The sequence below is a fragment of the Gallus gallus genome, chromosome 7, assembly GCF_016699485.2.
Source record: "Gallus gallus isolate bGalGal1 chromosome 7, bGalGal1.mat.broiler.GRCg7b, whole genome shotgun sequence".
In the NCBI taxonomy this organism is placed as follows: Eukaryota; Metazoa; Chordata; class Aves; order Galliformes; family Phasianidae; genus Gallus; species Gallus gallus.
In genome coordinates this window covers 15,167,048-15,194,041 of record NC_052538.1, presented here as the reverse complement: position 1 = coordinate 15,194,041, position 26,994 = coordinate 15,167,048, and the positions used below count along the sequence as shown (strand labels likewise).

The following is a 26,994-nucleotide window of genomic DNA, read 5'->3' as shown; positions in this document are numbered from 1 at the left end:
AAACATTATTCTTTGTTTTCTATTGACTCAAGGCACTAGTGCCCCCAAGTGACATTTTATTATACAATAGTCTAGTAGCTTTGCAAAAAAAAATTAATTGTTTCACATAATAGTAAGTATAGAAGGACACTTCCTAACAGAAGTCATATCTAAAGTATACCAAGATTTGTATGAAAGAGCCTGGAGGTAGGGGTCAGTTTAGTACAGTTTCATTTTCTAATTATTCTGAAATTGCTACTTATCAGAAATTGTAACATCAACATAAAACTGAGTTTGCTAGCTAGTCAGACTTTACTGCACATAGCACCTTAACACCCAGACAGATTTTCCTTTCATTGTTTTAGAAAGCACTTTCCAGGTCTCTTTCCCCCCCCCTAGTTTTCTCTTGCCCCTTTTCCTTCAAATCACCTCCTCTGATATCACTAAAAAAGCATTCACCAATCCTGCAAAACATTCTATTGGAAGTGCATTTCTTGGCTTCCCAGAGGTATATAATATCTTCTAGGTTTTCAGTGAGGGAAGAAGCTTAAGAGCATAGATCTTAAAACACACCAACAAAAACCATGACCAAAAAGAGTACACAGGCAGCCAAGCCACAGACCACAGTAATCTTCCCCTTCTCGCTTATTTTTTCCCTTAAACAGTACATTTGAGGACCCATTTAATATATTACTGAAGAATTATTAGAAACACATTTGTTTTTAACTGCAACAATAGCGTAAGTGACTAGAAAATGAAGATGGCAATTAAGGTACAGGAAACTGGCTGATTACGAAAAATCTTTAGTAACCACAGGATGGAAACCAAACACCACAACTTCAGTAGTAACATCCAATATTATATTAACATGTTTATGCAATACACAATTGACATCACACCGTGGATTTGCTAGTTGAATATATGATATTCAAATATTGTATCCAAGATGAAATCTATACAAGGTAAAGGCAACACTTCAAACATGATATTTTTATACAGGAACAAGATGTACTAAAAAAAGTACAGAGAAGCCTATTCAGCAAAAGTCTCATTTTACTACTTCAATTTACATTTGACTACCCATTCTAGCACATACGGTATTAACATACAAGTCTGACGTCAATATTGAATGTTTAAGATTTTCAAGAAAAGGAACTCAGAAGAAAACTCATGGTTACACAAGTGAGAAAAAGTATAAAGATAAGACTCAAAGTACAGGGTCTTTTCAGATGTCTGAAGTAGCAGCAACTGAAAATGGGAGAAGTTAATTCATTCTGAATCATTATGCACCATCAATTTTACCAATCTGTTGCAGATGTTATTTTCACAGAAAAAAATTCTTGCAAGAGAAAAATTACCTAATGTGGTACTGGAATAGTTGATACTGATGAAGATGATAGTGATTTTTTTCTTGTTACTCAGCACATGGTTAGAAAAAAGCTTTAGTCCAAAGAGGACTTTAAATACATATACTGCAATGAATATTGCTCTTATAAATACCTTTTGAGTTTTATAAAACTAGTTGTGTTTATGTGAATGGTAGCTCCGTTTACTTAGCTTTAATAAATAATTTTAAACTCTCACATATTACCTCAGAATAACCAAGTAGCTGAGCTACCTGAATCGTCTGTCATACCATAGGCTTTCTTCTCATTACCCTAATTTATACTTCACTCCCTTTCACTTGTCGAATGCACTTTCAAGAAAAACCATTACTATCCAGGTATAAGCCTAATCTTTCAACTCTGATCCAAATGGCTAGGTTAATGAGAATCTGCACTTCAACTAAAAGTTAACAATCAGCTTGAGAGAACAACAGATCAGAACAAAATGTTGAAACAGATTTAGGAAAAGTATCCAAAGAATATAGCAGTACAGAGCAACAAAGCTGACTCTTCACATGCAAGTACACACTGTTTAGAACAACTGCTTGAAGATCTCTACTTAATAGCAAGAAAGTGATAAGTTAAACCTAAAATATTTGCTCCTAACTGTTTCTATAAAGAGATACCTTTTATTAGTTATCAGATGCAAGAATGATTAAGTCTTCTTTACACTCTCAGCTACTGTTTATCCACTTTGTAGTTTTGTTTTGCCACTTGGCAAGGATTTTCCTACCTGGATAGCAAAACGTTCCCTTGCATAATGAAATTTCACAAAAGACTATCCAATTTGAATTACTCCCACTACACAAAGAAACAGAGTATGAAGCTATTAACAGATATTAGTTACATGAAGATTCATGTTCTCCAACCACTGTTTCAAAAAACTATGAAATGGCTCTATACTATGGCCTAAATGTATTGCTGTACATATATAAGTAAAAATAGCCATTTAATAACAAATTAAAGGAGTACATAAGTACATTCCTATGCCTTCTGTAGAAGATGAGATTAATTTGTGCAGTTTCACAGCCTTGAAAAACCAAGGTTAGTTTAGCTTTATAAGACTTTTCATTTATGTCATACTGTCTTGATTTTAAACATCATTCCCATCTACTGCAATGAACCAGTGAGGCAGGATTTTCTCTTTCCAACATGCATTGCTTAACACCTTTTTTTGTCATAGCACAGGAATGTCAGCATGTAATAATACACCAACAATGGCTTTCTGTCAAGTATTAACTGCTTTTGAGTCAGTTTGTTTCAGAGGCAAAGTCTGTCTCTACCTGCACTTCTACAAAAAATAGATTCAATACTATACTAATACAAACACAAGTGTGTGTAGTTTCATGATACATGCTTAAAGGATACTCCATCTCTTTCCTGGATAGAGTTGTTATGCAGCTTGCTGACTCTACCCTTGTTCTTTCCAGTCATTTTTTGGTTTCATTCACATTCTCCCTTCATACTCAGGTGCAGGTATTCTGACTTTAATAGCACCATTTCCCATTTTCCCTAATTTTAATTCAAAAATCCTCCTCATTGCTACTTGAACTCCCTTTACTCTCTACTTATCTTAATAAAGAGGACAGAAAGGAGAAAATAAGTGTTTATCCTTTGATAGGGATTTGAAAGACTCCTATGCTTCATGATAGCATAAAGGGGTAAACGTAACAGCCCCTAAAATAACATTAGTGTATATGCTACAGGCATATATCCTATGGAGAACATTCAGAGGAGGTGGTGATTTTAAGTGAGCAAGCTTTTTCTCTATTATAGTTTTCCCTGTAAACCTATTACTTCAGATGATTTTTCATTAAAAAAAATCAAATGGACAAGAAAACCACAACTAGTTTATCATCACAGAATATTTGCTTGACAACAGAAAACTCTATTGTTCTATTTTTCTCCAAATACTTTGTTGAGTGTTTATATTAAAAAATAAACTATCACTTCAACAAAAAAAAAATATTTCATTCTTTGAAAGATTTTATTTAGAGGTTAACTGAAGTCTTCCCATTAGTGTATTGCATGAAAAGTCTAACATAAAATCTATGAAGTGTTAAGCTTAAGTTTAATAGGCAAGGTCTCTTGCATTTACAGAACAGATGTATGTTTTATGTTACAGCATACGTTTTATATTAAGCACTTAAACACCATTAACACAAAAGGCTGCTTCCCATACCTTAATAGTATTAAGCTTCCAAGTACACCTGATCCTTATAAAAATAGTTAGACTGACAAGTCATCTGAACCTAAAGCAACAGCTTCTACCAACTTTATTTCATTCTGAATCAGCATCTAATTTATTGGTGATACAAATTCTTCTTTATGTTTATTTTTAATTGAAATTACCTAACTTCAAACAGAAGCTACTCATTATTCCTACAGTGGGGGAGGCATATGCATTAACATCTATAAAAAATAGATCAGTACTCATGTTCTTAGTCTTTCCTTCTTAATTCAATTTAATATCTTAAGGTTACTCTGAGCTACCCCACAATGATGGCAAAACCCTTAATTTCACAGCTTCTAAGTTTATTAGAGAATAGTTTTTTGAAACGCTAGCTTCTGTACTGCAAGATACACAGTCCACAAAAAAAAATTAACCTGTATGAAACTATGTTGTGAATGGTCAATATAGAAAGACACCCACACACAAACAAGGGTTTTCAAACATAAGTAACAAACTGCAGGCCAAATAAGGAAGCTAAAATTCTGAGTGATTAAGATTTGGCAAAAAAAAAAAGAAAGGCTGCAAGAACAAAGCGATACTAGTATATCAGCTGTAAGTTTTATGAAACAAGTATCAGCTTTTCTGCTTTACAGTTAATTTTCTAAGACATTAACACAGATTTTTTTTAAAAAAAGTTAAGAAAGCATTAGAAAACATAATAGGAGGCATTTTAATATAGGTAAATAACATGGAATGATAGGAAACATCAAGATACAAACCAAAGTACTAACACCAGCTCTTCCCTCCCCTCTAATAGGTACAGAAAAGGAAATAAATTGTACATAAAATGCTGCAGCATTGTTATACCTGAGAAAATGACAATTAAAAAGTCTATAATATTAAAGAACGAATCTTCTGTTCATAATATCTGCAGTAAGTACTCCTAAGAAGATTCTGTCAGGCTACATAAAAGAAAGAAAACAGAAGAAGGCAGTCTTACTTTTTCATCGTCATCAGAAAATGGGGCACCTCCAGGAGTCTTATTTATTGCTTGTGCCACACCGATAATCTCTCCATCACTGTTTCTTATGGGCATACACAAAAGTGATTTTGTCTTGTATCCAGTCAGTTTGTCAATCTCATCATTGAAGCGGCGATCCTTCAAGAGAAAACAAGGAAATATTAACATGCATATCATACATTTGAGCTTCCTTCAGGTAGCAGGGTACCTTACTATACAAGACACAGAGGAAAATAATCCTATGTTGTTGCCTGTGTTATTACCCTTCTCTCTATTAGCTGTTTTTCCCCCAGTTAAGATACTGAGGAAAACAGTTGTCAAATTGCTGTACTCAAACTACACAAGCACAAAACAAAGAAGTATTTTTTCATGGATACCACTTAAAAATATAAGCCACAATACCAAGACCCAATCAAATCATTGCCTGGCTTGCTGGGAGCATACAGGAAAGTATTTGGGTAGACAAAGTTCCTAAAACATAGTGTACATCTGCATTTTTTTTATATTATTCCATAGTACTCTAACAGGAAATTTAGCACCACCACTCTAAACAGTGTTAATGGGAACATAGCAACTGAATCACCACAGTGGTGAGCAGCTAAGTAGAGGGAAAAATTGCAAGTGTTTTGCAATTCCATGTTGTTTTGGTCATTCTTGAAATTTTGCTGACCAAGAACTCTATCATCATAAAAAAGGTTTTATTACTGTTACACTGAATAGGAGGAAGGTTTTTTTTTTTAAATGCATGACTTCATATGATTTTGTATCTACTTGCATCTAAGTTTCAGAACTGTGTTCTAAATCCACTAATTGTGGAATAATTACCAACTACCACCTTCACAAGCACAGAAATGGAAAAAAGGTGTATAGGGTGACAATACCACATCTTTAGATCAAATTACATTCGGTCACTTTAACATAAGTCCCATTACTTTATAGAATGCTTACTGAATGATATTTTAAGTCTGATATCTGGTGTTAGTTACGTCATCTTACATACACACTGCCATTTCACATCTATATTTTGCAGATGCCCATGATTTCTGGTAAGCAGATGGAAACACTTGTTAGCTATACTTGTGTGCCTGCAAGAAAAACAATTCTCTGGAAAGAACCAAAGTTATCAGAACAGCTTGACTTTAAAAAGACCCCTGAAGCCAGTATATTTCTCAGTGTATAGCTTCCTGAAGAGGAAACTGTACATTGTTTGGATGTGCATTTTAAGCTTCCACTGCAGAATCCATGCAGCTGGTTATCACTGAACAAAGATTACCATATATACAAACAAACGAGCTAAAAGATGAGCTATACATTTTTCATACAAATTTCTAAAGTCCTTCATTAAGTACATTAACATTTCAAGTTAGAAAAAGCTCAGAGCATTATTCACATCTTAGCTGAAAATGACTTTCAGTATAGATTGACCAAAGCTAAGGGAAACTGTACTAAACTTTTTTTTTTTGCATGGCATTGTGCAGAGAACTGTTCTGACATGAAACATTACTGCTGAAAGACAACTGCAAAGTCACTCTCTGTAGAGGATCATCGTCCATAACTCTACCATCAACCAGAGAGGGAGTCAGCAGCTCCATTCTTTCAGGACAAAGTTAGCATTTAGGTTGCAACCAGTTCTGGCACTCCCAACCGAAGGTAACTAAACTGTTCTACAAATAGAAGCAAGAGTTTTGATTTTAAAGGTTTAGACAATATCAGCTGCAAAATAAAGTCTGTGCACATTTATGTCCTGGGATTAAAGAACAATTCTTACATCGATGTAGTCCTTAAAATTAAGATAAAATTTAATTCTGACAAAAGAAATCATTAAATCTTTACTGATACTAAACATTGACACATTTTCCAGACAACCTTATTCCTACATTTTATCTTCCTGTTAGGATCTGCAGATATATAAATATCATTGCCACTTCAACAATAATGCAATTTAAGTGATCTGCATTCAATCAACATTAAGAATAACAAATGTTTGGGTATTTTATTCCTTTGTGCAAATTTCAGACCTCTTAACACCAATAATTAATAACAATTGTGATATTCATATGTGAGCTATAGCACTCTTCTGTCACAGAATACCAAGCTCTTGAATCTGTTTATTATACCATTTTTTCCGATTTTAATTCTTATTTCATTAATTTCATTAGGTTTTGTTGTACTTCCGTATACCTATTTCTACCTCTTGAGTGTATTAAACATCCTTTGCTTTCAAGAAGAGCAAATTACTAATATGCAGTCTTTGATTAGACAGTGAACTTCCCTTGAAATATTTGTGTCTAAGAGTTTGCTTAGGAAAACCAGAACACCCATAACAAATGGTGTTTAATAATGGCACCAGAGGGCACAGACCAGCCTGATCTTGTGATCTTTCCACACGCTTCTGTGCACTTTGATATCACTTCGTTAGAAGCAGAACTGTTCTGCATTGTAGAGCATCCTGCCTAGAAAGACATTACTTCCACAACAGAAGTAAAATGCAGTGCAATTATTACACAGTAGGCTTTACCAATGAATAAACTAGACTTCTCCCCCACCCCCCCCTCCAATTACTTCCTGGTGATGCTTGAACTACTATTTAGCATTCATTATTGCTACTGAAATTCTGATATGCCTTGCGTTACTGAAGAGACATTGTCCCTGCCCTACTGCAAGTATATAAAGCAATGCAGAATGCAGGGAAATACTGAAGTGACAAGAAGTCTCAGCTAGTAATAGGGTTGTTGATTCACCTATTGTGAGCCTTCTCAAAAGAAACCTTCAAGGAGGAGTTTAACTGAAAAGTGTCTTGGCATTTGTTTATCTGAGTACCCTCAATAGAATAGATTGAAGAAAATTGATACATTAGTGTAAGAAAAGAGGACTGGGATAAGAATTTTGGGAGATTTATGCTTATCTGAATGTTTCTTATTTAGCAAGGCTCATTTTAGTGGGTATTTTAATTTAACTAATTTACAGTCTGTCAATGAATCAGGAAAGGACACTGCTAAAAGCTTCTCCTTACTTTTAGGTCCCATAACCAAAATAAATTATGCTGTTTTTACCCACCTTTACCACATCTGTGGACCTTATTCTTTAAAATAAGGAAGTGTTAAATCTTAAATGTAAAACTGAATACAAACAATTAATTATTTTACAACTCAGTTCCATGACATGTGCAGGGAACAAAAGGCATCTGATGTCCCTTACAGAAAGGGCACAAACTCTCCACACATCACAAGTAACCTACTACATACTTGGATTCTCCCCTTCAACTACCACTTAAACTTCGAAGTCATCTCCTTTGGCAGTATGACACAATGAGAGAACATTTTATTGCCCATGACATTTATGTTTTTATTTTTCTGTAACAATTACCAACTACTTACTAGCCATCATTATCAGAACAAGTCTGCTGGCTGCAGTCAGCCTCCCAGGGTACTAAGTTTATTTTTATTTACACGGAAATCTAGATAAGGTCCGTATTTTCTGCCTACATATGACACAGAAGAGAAAAGCATTGCCTTTACAGCAGGCCTTAAGAATAATATACAGTCAAAGCACTATCTGACCTGCAGTAGACAGCATCATGCAACACAGAGGCTTCTGAACCTGTCCAAAATGGGATCTCTATAGTACAAACTGCCAGTACTGCAAACAGATGTGACAAAGGTATTCGTCTTGTATTCCTTAGTGGACTCCATGGAGAACAGTAGGCACAGAATGGACTAGCAGTCTGAAATTGCTTCTATACTACATCATGTTTCATGGGATTTTGGAAGTTTCCCGTTTGTGTTCCTTGTCATGATCTCTACAGGGGAAGAAGGGACGCACAGGGATGCTGGAGCCTCAGTCCCAGATATGAAACAACCCACTCAAGCAGTTTCATCATCTGATAGCAGATTACCCACTTACATAATAACCTTCCATAAAAGTAGTTCAGTTCCCTAGCATATCTGAAACAGTGAATAAGAGGAATATAGAGAAACATATGCATTTATTTGGAAAAAGAAAGAGATTAAGGCAAGCCTAATTAATATCTCAGTAAAAAGATAGAAGTAATCAAAACTCAAAGTGAAACTTTTTCTCTAACCTCTTATTGAAATGCAGGCAGGAATTTCCTTTCAGTAACATTCGCAAAAAGCAATGAAGGAGACAAACAAATGAAATACTATTTCTGTCAGCATTAATATTGTTGAGATAAGCAGTACACAAGAGGTAAGTGACTGGATGACCTGCTTTAAGTCCCAAACCTTCCTTTTCACACCCATCCTCCCTCCTAATTTTCTTTCATCATTTATTACATCTTCATAGGATGCACATGGTAGGATCTAGCTGAGAGGTTTAGCTGAATTTAACTGCATCAATAAAAACTTCAATACCCTAGTGTGAACTGTGAAGGCTGAGGAGCTGGTACAAAATTTACATCCACCTCTACTTACAGGGTAGTGACCTTGAGCATGGAGGCCTGTTTAGCAGCTGATAACAAAGCTGCTAAATCAGAGAGAAAAATTCTGTTAGACTGCAAGCATTCTGTGATACAAACTATTATCCCATTTTTTTAGACCTGCCTGTGGCACAACAGGCACCTGTGCTGGGCTCCTGGCTGCTAGGGAATATCAACTTTGACGCTACCAATGCAGTACCCACTTTTAGATTGCCTTTTATGAAGAACAGTTCTTAGGGACAGACCAGATATAAAGTATACTTAATTTTGAGAGAAACTTCACTATAACCTCAATTGTATCAGGAATATTTTCATGCAAGAACACTCAGGAATTATGAAGTCAAGACTTCTGATTGTTAAAAAACACTACTAACACAAACAAAAAAAATCCATTATCTTTACTGCTCTGCTTCTACATAATGAGATTGCTAGATGCCAGAGACATTACAAATGTAATGACTTAGACACTCTGAACTTGAATTTGAACTGCCAACAAGGAGTGGTTATTTGGGAGGATAAACCTCATCTTGTCTAAGTTGTTTATTGATTTTAAATTCTTCTTTAGGGAAATATTGCCCTGTAAAATGTGACAGTCAATCACAGGAGGAGAACAAGATTAATTAATCAGTTCAAGTGCTGGAGCAGTAGCACTATAGTCTCAGTTCTTTTCAGATATACTTAGAGATTTTCAGTAAGCAAGAAAAATATTTTCATGCTTTTATACTACAAAGCTTTTATTCTATAAAAGGACAAATTGGGGCAGAGTTAAATTCCGTAATCCTAATGTTATCATGATTTCAACTTACATTAATAGATCGTATTTCTAGTTCCTGTATGTTGTGAGAAAAACATTAAAAGGGTGGACTAGAAGTTGAGAACTGTCAGAAACATTAGAGCCTTGAACAGAAGTTGTGAGCAGCAAAAAATGCTACCTGTGACCTAGCATATGTAAATTCACTTTTCTAGATCCCTACCTTTCATTGTTTCGCTGAGAAGACAGAACACTGACTCTGCTCACAAGCTGTATGTCAAGTCCTCTAATTACCCCTGTCTTCATAAAATTAGTTTAATTCTGACTGTGAAAGATATAAAAGGTACTGGGCAAGGACTGAAAAAAGTTAATTAGGTGCACTATTGATAGGATTGGAAGTGGAAAATGAGAAGTCTTAGGGCTTAATCCTCCTGGAGACCAGCAGCAAATTAACCATGGATCTGTAGTCACTAAATCTGACCATTAAGAAAATGGAACAGCTACACATAAAAGGGGGGGGGGGGCTATAAAAAACAAATTCATGCTTAAATGAAGAGGTAAAAATCCCAAAAATTTACGAATTCTGCCACTTACTGAAAGAATCTACACATTCCATAATGATTCCCAGCTTCAGAAAATCTTGAAAAACATTAACAACATTAACTCTTTCACAGAAAGTCACAGAGGATTTCTGAAACTCCCATGAGATGCTCTTGTTCTCATTTTTAATCTAACAAGATCTTCCCCTCACTCCCTAGACAATTAAAGAGATTAAGTAGATTACGGTAATAACGAAGGCAGTTTCTGAACAACTAGAATTCAGGTTTGATTTTCAGTTTAAGTAGGTGGTTCACAAGTTGTTAGCAAAGGTACAGTTAGTCTAAGCACAGCCCTCAGAACTTGAAAAGAAAACTTGTTTTCTACATCCTTACTAAAGCTAGTACAATTGATGGAAGTACTACCAGAATGATTTATAAGAAAGGCATGCTTATAAGACAACTCAGAGTCAAATGACATAAAACAGGATGAAATCTTTCTGAATACATTTTCAGCAGTGATATGTCCATGAGACATTGTTTTCACTCTCCAGAGTCTGTGGATATAATGTCTAACTGTAGTAAAATGAACTACATGACACAAGTGAAGTTGACAACTACAACCAAAAGGTATCTCTTTTGACAATTTGAAAATACTGCTGGTTAATCATACAAAACAGAAGACTACAAGAGGTACTCACAGTGGGACAGGCCTGTTCACTCTTGAGTATTTCCTTAGGAATGGCTCAAAAACATGAAAACACCTTTAAGTTGCTTTGAATATCCTGTATTTAAACTACTGATTCACAGTTGCTATTTAGCATCAAAATTAATATAAGAGCAAGATGTGAGACAGCACTGTTAACCTAAGCAGTATTCTATTACTGCACAGCATATAAAAATTTGCTTTAAGGTTTTTTCTTTTAACTTTACAGGAAGCTGATCTGTAGGAGCACTGACATTCATAGAAATAGAGAAACTGACATCGAAAGACTCGCTATATTTCTTAATCATGCTTCCTATGAGTATATAGTAACACATTAGCTTTTATAGGAAAAGAGCAATCCAAAAAAGCATATTGTCCAGACTCCAAGCATAATATAAAAAAAGCCAAAATACAAGTAAATGTAAGCATCTGTTCTGGATACTCCTCTCAGAAAAAAAAAGTTAAAAAACCCATGAACAGTACGAGTTACATTGTGCACGAACAAGGAGCAGAAATAAAGCAGTAAGACACGACAGTAGATATAGGCAAAACCTTGTAGAAAAACCTGCACACAGAAACCAGCCAAGTAAACCAATCTCTTAAGCGTCTTCAATGTAAGCATTGTTGCAGCCATTCCTGTCAACTTCTGCAAAGTCTCTACAAGCCCCAGAGACAAAAGGCAGCAGGAGAATAAAATAGCACCATTCCCCAGCATCTAAAACCTAATTCATCCAACGAACACAGTTATCTAGTGACAATCAGTGACAGCAATACTTCTTATAAAATATAGTGAGTAAAACAGATAAAGCACAGAACATCTCAGCCAACTCCATTTCTTCACTCCCATGACAATTCCTCAGAGATGTAGGGAACATTGACACTCAAAATCATTAACTTCCTGATTTAAAAACAAGTCTACATATACTTTGAGCTAAAAAAAAAGATAACTTGCTGACTTCAAGGGGAGAAAATGGATAATCAAGTGATAATGTTTATGTTTTGGTTTTAAATGCATCTGCAGTTTAGGGTTTTACTTTTTTTAGTTGGGGTGTGTTACATTATCTCTCCCATTTTAACCACTGTTGCATTTCTTAAACAATGGACATAACAGTGCATGTTGTCTACTTACATAAGCAATAGAACAAAATAGAATAGAAAATCACTTTTTTCTAGAAAATTAGAAGCACTAACAAGTTTTTAGACATGAATATCAAGCTAATAGTAATAATAATCACATCTCGTGCTTCATACTCAGAGCTGATCAACATTGGGATTGAGTTCCCTCTGCAGGACAACACTCTTCAGATCATTACAAAATAGTTTTGTTTTTCTTCCTTCAAAACAAACTACCAGTAGAGTGCTGATACCAGTACAGTAAATTAAGTTGTAATCTAATCATTTATGGCACCTTATGTGCATTTCTACTCTGCTCGTGTACTTATCAAAGAAAATAAATAAGAATTGTTTTTCCCGCTAGTTTTAGTTTTAAATATTTAGAGATCATATCCACTACTGTTTGCCCCATCACAGTGGCCCTGGGCCCTTTGGTAGCGGGCACACAGAAGCCCTGCTGGGAACCAGCCACATATATTCTCCCATATTCCCATTTCACACCAAACCCACTTTCAACCAGTTCTTAATGCTGCTCTCCAAAATTCCGTGTTTTTTTTGTTTGTTTGTTTTAAGCCATGCAATGCTTTTATATTAAATTGAATATACATAATTATATTTGATACTTCCCTGAAAAAAAAAAACAACCCAGCAAGACTCCTGTGTCCCTCAGTAGAAGTTTATCTATGGGTTAGCCTAGCTCCTACAAGTGATTGCATGTGAGCAACAGGTGGCTTCAAGTGTTACAGAAGTATAAAATCAATGAATAATAAATTTAAAGTGTTATTGTGATAAACCAGTAGTTATTAATCTTAGCCATTCTAATTTTTAAAAGGTGCACTTTGGACACATTAAACGCAGATTGCATACAGTTATTATCCTGCAAACACACTCTGCTGAATCATTAGCTCAAGCTGTTTATTTCATAGTTAGTCAATAGGGTTGTCGTAGGAAAGTAAAACAAATTAACTTGTGTAATGATGTATGTGTACTTTTTTCTTTTGAATTGTACTATCCTATTGAAAAAAACAAGAAAATTGTAAATAACTAGAAGTAACATCCATTTGTTTTGGAAAATCTAAAACCATTCAAGCAGACCAGCAAGATCCTTTACCAAGCAAATCCACAGTTTAATTCAGTCTTGTTCTTGTAATGGGATTTCTGCTAAAATTAGAACTGCGGGTTTAGGTACTTCATTCTCACAGTCACTGAAATACCCTAATCAAATATATAATTAAACTATATTATGTTACACTGTCACAATACAGCATGCCATCTAAGTGGAAAATATTTCCCTTCTGTCCTTGGAGTTTATTATATTAAAAAAAAAATCTAAGTTATATTCTCTCCTAACACCCCCTGATATTGTCTTCCATATCATCTTCCACTTATGCTCATACAGAAAGCAAGTACACAGACACAGGAAAGACAAAACTAAGCACCAAATATACTTACATAAGTGAATATCTACTGTAAGTATAGATTTACACAAGTGCAATGGAAGCCAGATCTGTCTAAGAGATTTTCAGTGGAGTCAGCTAAATGAGCATAAAGTATTGATTTCAATTTGTCTTTCAGACTTAAGACTTCCTATTGCTCTCACTGGCCAAACTAGCAGAATTCTCATGAGAGAAGCAATGATTTAAGAAATTATTTGGGTTTTTTTTTGCACTTATTTTCTAAACTCACTTTTCATTAGATTATCTTCATTTATTTTAGAAGTGCTTGCCATTTTATATTTAGTTTCTCTATATCCTCGTCTTTAGCTCTTATTTGACCCCCATTCTTCTACTGATGAGTTACCTTCTCATTCTGGATATGGTCATAAATACATATTTTTTTCATGTGCAAACAATTCCACAGCATAACAAGAAAATGAAAATCATAGGAGAAAAGTGGAAAAGTAAGTATTGAACATGCATAAGTGAACAGTATGAAATTAAGTCTACTTTTTCCAGTGGCTGATGTTCTTGCTCACTGGTTCCAAAAAAAACCAACAGATAAGACAACCTGCGATGAAGTAACCCAGACACAACATCAGGAAAGGGAGAAAACTTTAAAAACCTCTTATATCTTTAAATATAACATGAATTGTATCACATATAACACCACAGCTTAAAGCTGAAGCTCTTAACTTCTTTGACTGCATTGCTACATACTCAAGCAGTTGAGTATTTAAAACTTAAGATTCCTGCAATATCTGAGAGAATCCCAAATCCTCAAACTAAATTAAGGACAGCAGCTCTGAATTAAGTGATGGCAAACACAGCCTCACCTGTGCCATCAGTTTCACCAGGGAGAGCAGGATGAATACTCCTTACCCTTTCACAAACCTGGATATTTCCAGTTAAACAGAGCCAGGTAAAACTCACCAGCAGACATATTGCCCAGAGCTGGGGCAGACAAGTAGAAGCAGGTTAACCATGCAGGTTAATGCTGTATGGAATACAAAATGGCAGCCCTTTCAAGAGCAGAGATTCCAGCAATGCCTGCTCTCCTACTCCCCAGCAAATGTTAATTTCACTCCAGTAGAACTGAAAATGGACATACAAACAAAAAATCCCACACTGAAGAAATCCTGAACCAGCCTCTACCTGAGACTGTAAACTTCATCACAGTGCAGACAGCCACACATGGAATAATCCAGATTGAGACCCTTTCTGTAGCTCATCAGTACTGCTACTTCACCACTTAAAGGACTTGTACTCAGCTACCAGAAATGCTTTTGTAGCTATTGGCTTCCAGAATATATTCCTTAAAACAAACAAACAAAAAAAAACACTAAAACAGTGTAATGAAGCCTGTACTATGTGCCCATGCAAGCTACCTAGGGCAAAGTAAAGCAAGATGCATGCACTTCTGCCCTTTTAAATCACCACAGACTCAGATAAGTTAAGAGGTGCAAGCAGGCATTCTTTTTTTCCTTCTAAAGCCTCCCTAATTTCATTTTCCACCATGAAAAGTGGTGAGAACAAGAATAAACCAGATCAAAAGGCTTTGGACTTCAAAGCATACCATCATACTTCTCCAGCACCAAGGATCTCAGAGCCTCTCCTCAGAGCAGCCTGGGGAGTTACAGGCCAGGGAGGGAGGGCCCGCTTTCCCGCCCAAAACGTGAGGAAGTTTCAGCAGGGGCCACAGATTAAAAATAAGAAAGAAAAAAAAAGCTGAAATAGTTTGTTTCTTCAAGCAGACATGCTAACTGATTGATAAACCAGCAAAGTCTGACAAGTTGATGAAAGAGGACCTTACAAGAGAACAGGAAAACTAGCCCAGGGGTCTGCTGTGGGAAGAAGAGATGAAAAAGCAGCCCTAACTACCACAGCTTTATTTTTGTAGCCAATAGTTGGGGTGTTGAGTATCTGCTCCAGCAAGGCCATAAAGAAAATAAACCAAACATCTTTCATTAAGGAAAAAGATCTAAACCTACCCGTCTGCTGATGACTTGAAGTTCTGCACTCACTTAGGAAGCCACATTTATCCCCTCATGTCCGCAACACAGCCTACTTCAGCACTGTCTATGAGTGCCACACCCCTTTGCTGATAATTACTCAGTAACAGCAAATTATCCCTCAAATCCTTACACCTGAGTAGGGGTAGACTTCAGACTCAGCTTTCCTGTAAGCAGGACCCACCTGAGCACCCTTCTCCAGACAACAAATCAGGCACACTCAAGTGCTGGGCAGTCATGAGGTGACGGCCTGAGTGAGAGCAGCTGGCCCTGATGTGGTAGACAGGTCACTGTGGCCTGGCCCATCAGGTAGCCTAGCTTCTTCTCTCACAGTATACCTTCTATCAGCAGTATGATGTGTTCCACAGCCTAGGAAGGCCTCAAGATGCTTTACACTTCACTCAGGATCTGCTCTCTGAGAAGCAGGCTCCTGGGCTGAGGCAGTAATAGGAGGCACAGGGGCAAGAGTGCTCTATGTGGGCCATAACCATGCCTCCCTTCCTCAATGGCTCTCTGCCACAGGTAGTATGAGGCTGCTTTCCAGGGACTCTCAACTTTAACTGTTTTGAAACGTTGTATGACAGACTGGCGTTCTCTTTCCTAGAGAGCACACTGGAGCAATTTAGTTCTTTACTGTTGCAATTATCTCTTGTGTTCCCCGTGGTGCTTCCTGGTCATGTTTAATGCATGGCAAAAGTTGTTCTATCTCATTTTTTTCTGTGTTACATGGAACTTTTTCTTTTTTGTTAAGTTATTGCTTATTCTGCTTGCCATGTTTCACACTATCAAGAGGAGCAACCTCTGTCTGCACTGAGTGCCAGCACAGAGATGCATGCAGGAGTTGCTGGTGCCAGTAAATGAACAAGGCAGCTCTTAAATGCTTCCTACCCACAGGACTAAATCTCCCAGGACCTGGGGTTTTAATGCTGAAACTGCTCTTTAAAATGGAAACAGACACACTGTTATTACTGATGGTAACAAGTAGTTATCCCGTGTAATAAAATGCAGTTCCCATCTGTTCATTACTGCCTATATCAAGAGCCCTTTCCCTGGAAGGAGAACGTTTTCCTCTTAGTGTCTGCAGGAGTAGTACTCCACTTAGCTTAAATGTGACAGAGTCCAGAACAAGGAGGTATTAACGTCATTCATTTAGTTTGATTTTAATTCCAGTAAGGTAGTTTAATATTCTTTTCAAAGACTTCAGCTGTCCCAAAAAATCATTTCTGATCATCTTTTACTGCCCTTTCCCCAGCTTCCAACAACTCATGTCTTAGCATGACTCCTTTTCATATATCTTCTCTCTTTTCTCCTTACTTTATTAAAACCTCAATCTGGGGAGCCATTTTATCTCTAAGGCTATTTTTTAAATTCCAAATTTAACATAAGATGTACATAAAACTTTTCTCAGCTGACACTGGCAAATGGCCAAACGCATTTTTTCAATACTTTCTGATGTATACTTGCTATTCTGAAGAGCAAGATTTTTTCAGTAGTCAGAAGGATGTGGGATGCTATTAAATTAAATCCAAACTTTTGCACATCTTAAACTACAGCAGTAACTAAGCATTCCTTGTGATTTAAAATTTTGTTATTAAAATGCTGTTCTAAAAGATGGAACAAAATAGAAATGATCAGCAATCTCAGCTGGATGTCACAGAAGATCTGTAAGAAGAAGGGATTACATGAAAAATCCATATCTTTAAATAACGAGAAAAAAAGTAAAATTTTTAAACAACTCATAAGATCTCTGGATAAAGATTTAATACCACTTCTGTCTACTTACAATATATTTAATGTTTCATACTTGTGCAAAAAACTACATCTATACTTTGTTAAAGGGACCCTCAAAGGACACTGAAGTCCTTCCTTCCTTGCTAATATGACCTGATTCTTCAAACACACATGCTCAAGACTTACTAGATTATTTGCATAACAAGGAATCAATAAAGCTTCATGGAATTAATACAGGAAAAGGATCCAAGGCTATATTTTAAAACCTAACCTTACTAGGACTCCAACTTACCACTCAGCAGGATTACTTCCAGGATTAAGTGTTTAAAACCGACTCCAAAATGCAAAGAAAGTGTCTATCTCCACTCCTGTTCTGAAAAATTCTGTAGAACTCTTACAAATTTAATTGCAGATTTTACAAATGTTTATACAGTTTTAAAACCCCGCTTTAATCACACGACAATGCAGTCAGTAAAACTTTTAATGTCATGAATGAATTCTGCACCTTTTGACTCAGCTATATAGCATTCATCTAAACCTTTCCATTAATTAAATATTTGTCAAATTCTCTGGTGTGGTGAATCTCCAAAGTGTTCAGTCACTTACTTCATATCAAGATGATAAATCAAACTACAGTGAGATATCCATAGTTGTTGCTTATTACAGTCATTTCAGCTCGTGTTTGATCAGGCTCTAAGAAAATATAGGCAGTCACATGACCAGAAAATAGATTTCCCAATATCGCAAATGTGGTAACTAATGCTGTGGGAGTATTTTTCCTCTTTATAAACAAGTTTGCTAATTTAAAAAGAAGCAAAAAGCCATTACGTTAACCTAGAGGTGCTGGTCTGAGCTAATACAATGGAAGGCCTTTCCTTATCAAATGAATAGCATCACTGTAAACATTCTCTTCAACGGACAAAATGGTGCTGCTCTCTCACCTCTTTTTCTCTACCTTCATCTGTCACCCTGACAAAGTTTCCTGGTGGTGCTATTTTTTTTAACCTGGTAGTTGATTAAATGCTTCCATCATCAGTGGTAATGCTGACAAAAATCGTATTGTTGCATTTGTTAATTTTTAAAGAGTGATATTGTGAGCTCCACAATGACCTCAGATGGAACAGCTGTCTCTTTGTGCACGTGTATCTGGCCCTCCTTTGGGCTCTCGATCCTATTAAATTAGAAAGGTCTCCTTTTAATGATGCACAATGGGTATATACCTGCCAGGTAGAAGAGTGAACTGCATTAAGTTGGAAACATAACAGAAAGCAGATCCCTCTTTTATTATCAAGCAAAACTTTCATTAAAGCTAGTGCCTACCGTTTCTGTTGCACTAGAATTAATCAGAAGTAACTCCACAGAAAGCAGTAGAGTTGCAATTGGTATAATTACAGGATAAGCTTGGCTCAGAACTTTCTCTTCTAAGGTACAACAAACTGTTGAAAGCAGCTGGGCTTTTATACGGGGAAGTAAATGCAAGGTGAACAAACACTTGAGAAAAAAGAATACAGTCCCTTGTGACTAGGATAACACCTGCCTTTCTGGTGGCATTCTCACCTCCCAAAGAAGAGGTGTCCAGGGCTATCTGGAGCTAAAAGATGGGACCGATCTCTTTTCCAGACGAATTCAGATGTTCTCAATCTGTTTATTCACTTGAGACTATTGTGAATATCTTCTGCTTGGCCCAAAGAGCATACATTTTGGGAAGAGTACAGTTTTAGAAAGGAAAGTTATAAATAATAATAATAATAATAATCAGATTGTAAGAGAAAGCAGATAATGGGCATAAAGGAAAGAAGGAAGAAAGCAAGCTTAGATTTTTACAAAGGTTATCCAAAAAACAGTCGCTTTAGGCTGCATATTGCAGGCTTTTTACCAAGCTCTGTTCTTTCCCTTCGAACTCTTAATGCGTACCTATGAGGAGCTCAGTATTTTTCACCGGTTGACAAAAATATAAATATTCAGCCCCAAATACATTTAGCCTGGCTCGTCTGTATTGCAAACAAAAACTCCAATATTATTTTTCCAAGTTTCTTCCTTGGATGGTTTGTTACAAAGCATCAAGAATCTTTTTTTTCCGTGCTGTTTTTTTGTCATTATTCTGGGGAAAAATTAGACTTTGGGCAATGGTTATTACCAGAATTCTCACAGATGTACATCTCTCACCTTTCTAAAACTTTCCAAGATCCTCATTTAGAAAATGTGTAGTTCTCTGGTTCTTAATTTTCTAAAGACTGTGACACTGCTGTCAGCACCTCATGCTCGTACGTAATCAGAATCAACCCCCAGGACTGCGGGAGAGGGTGGTAAACGCGGAACTAGCAAAGTGAATACACCGTTTTGCATTAACACGCTCGGGACTTCTGTCCACGCTGAAGCCTGAGCATTTTTGCCCCGAAACAAGGACTACATTTCACGATTTAAACTGAAGCTTCTATAAAACGTGGGGAAACTCCTTGCAAGAGAATAACAGGGGTGGATATAACACTCCTAGGAAAGGGTCTGCAAACGCGTGCCATGCGATCTGAGCGGGCATAAGCAAAGGTGGAAATACGCGCTTCTTTGAAGGCAGAGATTATGTCAGCAGCGGGCAGGCGGGGAACGCTACGTGAGACCGAGGTTTGAGGAGATGATTACTGGGACCGTCACGAGCATCTCTTTAAACTTTTCTTCAGCGAATTCCAGAACACTTTCGGGAAACGCGCGGAGCCACCCAGCACTCCCGGGGAAGCCGGCAGCACAGCTGTAGCGCTACGCCGCCAGCCGAGCCCCGCTGTCCTCCCCGGGGTGCCTTTCTCGAGAGCCCCGTAACCACCCCCGGGAGGCCCACCCGGGGTGCACCCAGGGGGAGGCGGGGCCGGGCGCGGGCGGCGGAGCCCCGCGCCAAGGGAGCCGGGGGCGGCGGAGCGCCGGGTCCCGCCCGACTCCTACCTGGTAGGCGTCGGGGATGTTGACGGTCTCTCCGTGCTCCGCCACGTAGCCGATGATGCCCTTGCCCCAGGGCACCTGCACCTCGCTGCTGTTCTCGGTGGAGCCGCAGGGCAGCAGCGGGGTGCCGGCGTGCACGTCGAAGAACTTGGAGACCAGGCTCTTCTTGCCGGCGGCCGCCCCCTCCACGAGGAACAGCGAGCCCCGGTCGGCGTCCACCATGAGGCAGACGAAGATGAGGATCTTGTAGCTGAGGCTGGTGAGGTCCAGGTCGTTGGAGATGTCCTTGACCAGCTCCAGGAAGAACTGCCGCTCGTTATGCTCCTTGAGGTAGCGCTTGTAGTCCAGGGCCGGGGGCGGGTACTGGGGCAGGCTGACGCGGGACTCCAGCAGGGCGCTGAGGATGTGCGCGGTGGTGGGGGGCAAGGAGCTGGCCTTCCGCAGCAGCGCCCGCCGCCGTACGCTGCTCAGCGGCTCCTGCGCCCGGGCGTGCACGTGCTCGTCGTAGGTGAGGTTGACGTGGATGGCCTTGGAGCGGGCGAAGCTCTTCCGCAGCTCCTTCTGGGACGCCCTCCGCTGCAGCCCCCCGGCTCCGGGCCCGCTCGCGCCGCCCCAGCCGCCGCCGACCCGCCGCTCCTCCGACGGTCCTCCGGCGGGCGCCTTGGGAAGCGAGTTTCTCCTCTTCAGCCACCTCTCCACCAGCTCGGGGTGCCTGTCCAGGAAACTTTCCACCGCCGCCACGTCGAGGCCGCCGTCGGCCGCCATGGTACGGGGAGCGGGGGCGTTTCAGGCCATGCCCCGACGGGAGCCGCTGTTGTCCCGCGGCCCGGCCGGGCCGCCCCTGCTCGTCCCCCCGCTGTCCCCGCGCGCTCCTTCTCCTGCCACCCACTCTTTATTATTACTGTCCGCCTTATTCCAGGTATTCTTTCCGCTGCCCGCCTCCCGCTCCTCTTCTGCTCCTCGGTCCCGGGCTGCCGCCGAGCCTCTGGAGATGCTCGGGCAAACCCCTCCCGCCCGGCGCTGTCAGCGCTGGCGGCGGCGGCTGCGTAACCCAGGCGGCGGCCCACTGAGCGAGGGGGGAGGCGGAGAGGGAGGGGAGGGCGGCGGCAGGACGCGTGAGCCGCGCGGGGGGGCGGCGGGAGGAGGCAGCGCCGGAGAGCCCGGCTGCGGGGGGGGGGGGAGCGGGGGCGTGCGAGATCGGGAGGGCCCGGGGCGAGGGGAACGCGCGCCGCGCTCGGGGATTTCGGGGGGATTTCGGGGCGGGGAGGGGTCCTTTTGTCTGCCACGCGTGTGAGGGGAAGGGGCATCCCGGCGCTGCGGGGAGAGATAGAGCGAGTGTTGCTGTCGGAGCGGATTAATTCATAGCATCATCTGCCAGGCTTGAGCACTTCAGGGGACAAACGGAACGAACGGAGCCCGTTCAGACCGAGTGAATTCTTGGATCCTCGAGCGGAGGTGCCCGCACCTCCCCGTGCGGTGCCCGCCCGTGCCCCGCCGGTCCGGCGCCGAGTCCGGGGACCGCCACGGGGCCGCCGCCCCCCGGGGCTCCCAGCGGGGATATCGCCCACCGCCGGGGCCGGGCCCCCGGCCAGCGCCGCATGCACCGAGGCAGGCGGTGCGGGGTTATTCCCGTGCGCACGTGGAGCACGTTTCAGCGCTCCACCGATGCCTACGCAAAAGCGATTGAAAAAAAAACCACGGAGTCATGGAGCCTAACACGTGAAAAATGTCTTTCATGCGCTAGGTAAAGACTGAATGAAGGAGGCTTCAGAAATTCATGAATGGGAGTTGGGCTGGCTGGGAAAACGGGCAAATCCGAGATCGGAGGAGATTCCCGGTCGCCGGAGCCCCCGTCCCTACGGCGGTCCGTGCGGCGCGCAGCCCGGACACCCTCCGGAGCGGGGCTCGCGGGGACGCTCGGGGCTCTCCGCCGCAGCCGCGTGTAGCGGGAGGTCGGGCGAGTGCTGCGGGCACCGCGGCCCGGAGACCTCTCGGGGAGCGGCAGACAAAGGAGCTCGCCGCCCGCCTCACTGCGGCCCCGAGCCGCCGGGGCTCCGCGCCCCTCGTCGGGCCCCGCTTCGCCGCGGCTCGTCCCCCCCCCCCCCCCCCTTAGCACGGGGCGGCTGCGGCTGCAGCGGGAGGCCAGCGCTCCATTGAGAAACCGCCGGTGGCTCCGTTCCTCAATGGGGCGGAGAGGGGGGCGCGCAGGCGCGGGCTGCCGGGGCGGGGAAGGGGAGCGGAGCCGCGCCCCGGCCGCCCGGGGGTGCCCGGCTGCGGAGCCGCAGGGTGACGCGCTGCAAAGGGGCTTCTCCGAGCTGCCCGCGCCTCGACCCGACGCTGGAACGCTGTCAGGGCTGGGGAACGGGGATCGCTGCCCCTCAGCCTCTGTCACAGCACGGCAGGAGGACACCGCCGAGATGCCGGCCTCGCCGCCCGCGGCCGCTGTGTAAGCATCGCCCTCGGGGGGCACCTGCTCGCCCGCAGCCGCCGATTCCCGCCCGGCCTTTCCGCTGGCATTTACTTTTTGCAGCGCTGGCACAAACATGCCGCCTGCGCGAAGAAACAGCGTAAGCTGCTGAGCTCCTGGCAGGCACGCATCTCGATCTCTCAGCAGAGGCCCTTTAGGCACCTCCATACGGTGGAAATAATTGTATGTAAACAGTTTTTTGCCATCTCGGTGTAGTAGCACTCATACCAGTGCTTTAATACAAAATGGGTACTGTGCAGCAGTTCTGTGTGTAGACGCAAGGCAGTGTAGTGTTTCTATAAGTTTAGGCATAAAGCTTTTCCCGTATCTCTTCATAGAGGCTATTCTGTGAATTGTTGCAGTTAAGCCCTCCTTAGAAGCCTGACCTGCTGTTTCAGTGGGTGTTAGGAGAGAATTTGGGTTTGCCTGCAGCCCGGCACATGTCAGAGGACGCCTCTGTTTGCAGCGTGAGTACGCTGAGCGCACCGCACTCTGGGCTGCAGCCTCATGTGTGGGCCTGAGATAGATAAACTGCAGCTCTTCCTGAGAGGGACAAAAAGGCACGTGGATTTCATCAGCTCCACAGTTTTGTTGTGCGCTGCCGTAGCCCTACAGGTATGCTGTGGTGAGCTGCAGGCAGCATATAGCTGGTGCATCTCACGTACGGTGCACTGATTGTTGGTATGGATTTATGATGCCAACTCTGACAGCATGGCAGCTTTGTAGCCTGGTCTTCTAAGGTACAAAGCATACGGATGCTTTAACAGAATGACAAGCAGAACCGTCAGAGCATTTGTGAGGCAGTCTGTTTCTGTACTGAGAAAAGCAGGGGCATAGCACTCTTCAAAATGCAATTGAGGAAAGTACCTGAGGAAACTTTTGTCATTCAGGCAGATGCTTTACTTTAATTGTCTATAAACAGCCAATAGAACAAGTCCGAAATACTAAACTTGAAAGTGGAATGTATCTTACAGCTACAGGATACAAGGAAAGTAAAGCAGGCACTCATTCACTTGTGTCATAGAATGTTTTCTCCCACTTTCACTTACTGCCTTTGCTAAATACAGAATTCACCGCTCTGGAACTCTTTAAAGACAATTAATTGAAACCTCTAGTTGGCAAGCATTGGAACAAAACTGATGAGTACCAGGGAACAGACATGACAGCAAATTAGTTTTGTATTAATGCTCCTTTTGTGATATATACATAAGGAAACCTTGCTGGAGTGGGATACATTTTAGTCATTTTTATATCATTTGTGTAAACAGATAATTAAATTGTAAATCTCAATTCAAGTGGTAAAGGAGAATTCATGAGGTTTTAGGAGGAGTGCAATCCCCTTCATCAACAATCCACTGTTAGTGAAAATATTATTACTAATCTCAGTTGCCAGAGCTAGTCAGCCCTCAATCATTCTATGTTAGAGGGAACCTCAATATATTAGCATCAAGTGCAGAAAAAATCCACAACTCTGAAAGATGACTGGTAGATTATTATGCTGTTTCAGTGCATGAAGGAGCACTGACAGTGCAGTGAGCAAAAAGAAAACCTTCTCCAAAAGAAAAACTTTATTTAGTTGTCCAACCTAATATTGGGACTTTCCTATTTACTTAAGCTGTAACCAAGTAACAACAGTTTCAGTGGGTCTTTGAATAACTAGTTGTAGAATTGGGCTCTCTGCTCAGGGAAAGGAACAATATTTTCTGTGGTGTACTCCATAAAGATGTATGAAATACATGACGCAATCACAGAATCGCAGGATCACAGAATGGCCTGGGTTGGAAGGGACCCCAAGGATCATGAATCTCCAACCCCCCTGCCAGGCAGGGCCACCAACCTCCCCATTTACTAGACCAGGCTGCCCAGGGCCCCATCCAACCTGGCCTTGAACACCTCCAGGGACGGGGCATCCACAACCTCTCTGGGCAGCCCATTCCAGCACCTCACCACTCTCCTTGTAAAGAACTTTCCCCTAACATCCAACCTAAATCTTCCCTCTTTCAACTTAAAACCGTTCCCCCTTGTCCTGCTGTTATCTACCCTTTCAAAGAATTTACTCCCCTCCTGTTTATAGGCTCCCTTCAGGTACTGAAAGGCTGCAATAAGGTCACCACGCAGCCTTCTCTTCTCCAGGCTGAATAAGCCCAGCTCCCTCAGCCTGTCTTCGTAGGGGAGGTGCTCCAACCCCCTGATCATCTTCGTGCCTCTCCTCTGGACCCTCTCCAACAGCTCTTTGACTGGGGGCTCTATACCTGGACACAGTACTCCAGATGAGGCTTCACAAGAGCAGAGTAGAGAGGGACAATCACCTCCCTGTCCCTGCTGGCCACCCCTCTCATGATGAAGCCCAGGATACCATTTGCTTTCCAAGCTGCAAGAGCACTCTGCTGGCTCATGTAAGTAATGTAAGTAATGTTCACCTCTTGAAGTTGTTTATGAGGATGCAGCACCTTGAACCATACTTTTATTTGATTTTGAGGCCCTATTGAACAATAAATAACAAAACACTAAAACTTGACACAGTGGCTCATCAAAATTCAAAACGTTTTTTCATTGTCATTACAGCTGCAGCAGCAATGGTTCACGAAGAAGTTGCTTTTTTCAAGTATGCAATAAGATCAGCTCTTTCATTCTGCTTTTTAATTCCAGCAAAAATCATTTTTGTACCAGGAATGTATTTCTCAGGGTGTTCCAAACATTCCATCAGTGTGCTCTCACTCCAGGTAACTCCTAAAAAAAAACCCCAAAACAACAGAAGAAAAACAGCAAAATGCAAGGTTAGTCTAACATTGTATGTTACTAAGTTGGTTACTTATCCTAAGTATGGTTACTGAGAGTCTCAAGGTGTGGTGGTGATCCTGAGCGTAATGTGCCCACAGTCCAAGAGGAATTTGAACATGAGTGATGCACAATATAAGAGGCAGAAAGTGCAAATCATCTTTGAGTCACTTCAGTAATTCAAACATAAATCCTTTTTTGTATCATTGACAGTTGCAGTCCTTTGTGCCAGTTCACATAAACAACACAGTGCTTTTGAACTATGTAAATATCTTCATAATTTCAGTATTCAGAAGATCCAACTGCAAATGAGTGTGTACCGATTGACAACTAATTAACGAAAGCTGTGGTCTGCAAAAGGACCTCAAAAAAAGTTACCAATGTCCACTTCTGGATTATTGCAAGATAATTTGAAAAAGCATTCATTTTTTCCTTTCAACCCTGCTGAATTCTGCCTATCAGCAGAAGCCTACTGTTGTACAGAAGACTACTTACTGAAGTATCTAATGAGAATGACATGTTCACACTCATGTACAATCGACTTAGATTTCATTTTGTTGGTTTTCTTTTAGAATTTTGTGCTAACGTTCATATTATTTGTTCACTAAATTTTCAGTAGGTTAATGCATGTTGAAGTATATGATATTTCATATGAAGGAAGTCCCACCATAAAGCGAATGTCAAAAAGCATATCCCAGAAACCACAGGGAAAGTAAAAAATCAACAAATTCTAAAACACCCCGTAATCAGAAAGAGAAAAAAAAAAACCCTAGGACTGTATTTGTAATTGCTTCATTTGAATATAGTTTAGATTAAAATAATATCCATTAAAAATGAAAATCGGAAAAAGAATACACAGACTTATTTTCCATCTGCAGGTGTTATGTTGCCTTTCAAGGCTGTACTAAAATACACAAGTCATTGCTTACTGGTAGGTGTTGGCATTTAGTCAAGTATTGGTGAGTAAAACGAGTGCAGCACACCACGATGCCAGCAGAGGGTAGTGACGAGCAAACAAAATCCAGAAGCGCCCTTAACAGAAATGAAAATTTGCCCATTGATACTGCACAGCTCTGGGAAAGCTGTATGCGTTCTGACCTGGCATGATAAATACTGGTAAAATTTCTTTTTAATTTATAGGCTGAGTAATTTTGCTTCTGAAAATGCAGTTCAGATTCATTTCACATTTATGCAAAGTGGATAGCTATAAGAGTAACTCACTGTGAATGAGCCTCACTGTTGTACCTCTAAGGAAAATGTGTTTTTTTCTTTTCCCATATATGTTCCATGCAGCACTGCACCCCGTGTCATGTTAGCTTTTCCTTTCTTCTTGTTTGCCTCTGAGTAGGGAAATCCTGCAGCTTGTCCTGTTCTGTGGCCAAATAAACCCCAAAGATTTGGTCCTGTCTTGTGCTTTCCACCTTTTTCAACTGTATGACACTGAGAACATTTCTGAATAAAGATCTTCTTGCCTTTTTCAACATCACCCATTTTGATCTATATATAAAAAAATAATAAAAATAGAATGACATTATAGAGAAGT

General features: G+C 40.9%; 2 protein-coding genes across 4 annotated transcripts in view; one reads left to right on the top strand and one right to left on the bottom strand.

Annotated features, from left to right (window-relative positions):
• The window catches only part of PDE11A (phosphodiesterase 11A), a 127,380-nt gene extending 106,689 nt beyond the window's left edge, over nt 1-20,691 (bottom strand). For 2 of the 3 annotated variants that reach the window (XM_040703609.2, XM_040703608.2), the window contains exons 1-2: nt 20,210-20,691; nt 4,538-4,696 (exon numbers count right to left, since the gene is read on the bottom strand). In XM_040703609.2, coding sequence (XP_040559543.1) covers nt 4,538-4,696; nt 20,210-20,428 — 378 coding nt within the window. In that variant the 5' untranslated portion in view covers nt 20,429-20,691. Of the gene's footprint in view, nt 1-4,537; nt 4,697-15,731; nt 16,262-20,209 lie in introns of those variants that run through there. The other variant, XM_040703610.1, reaches the window with a different exon arrangement.
• LOC124418099 lies at nt 18,572-21,282 on the top strand. The gene is made up of 2 exons (XM_046943750.1): nt 18,572-20,972; nt 21,126-21,282. Exons 1-2 carry the CDS (start codon nt 20,525-20,527, stop codon nt 21,254-21,256), a joined length of 579 nt encoding a protein of 192 aa, XP_046799706.1. The 5' UTR covers nt 18,572-20,524; the 3' UTR covers nt 21,257-21,282.
• The last annotated feature ends 5,712 nt before the right edge of the window (nt 21,283-26,994 follow it).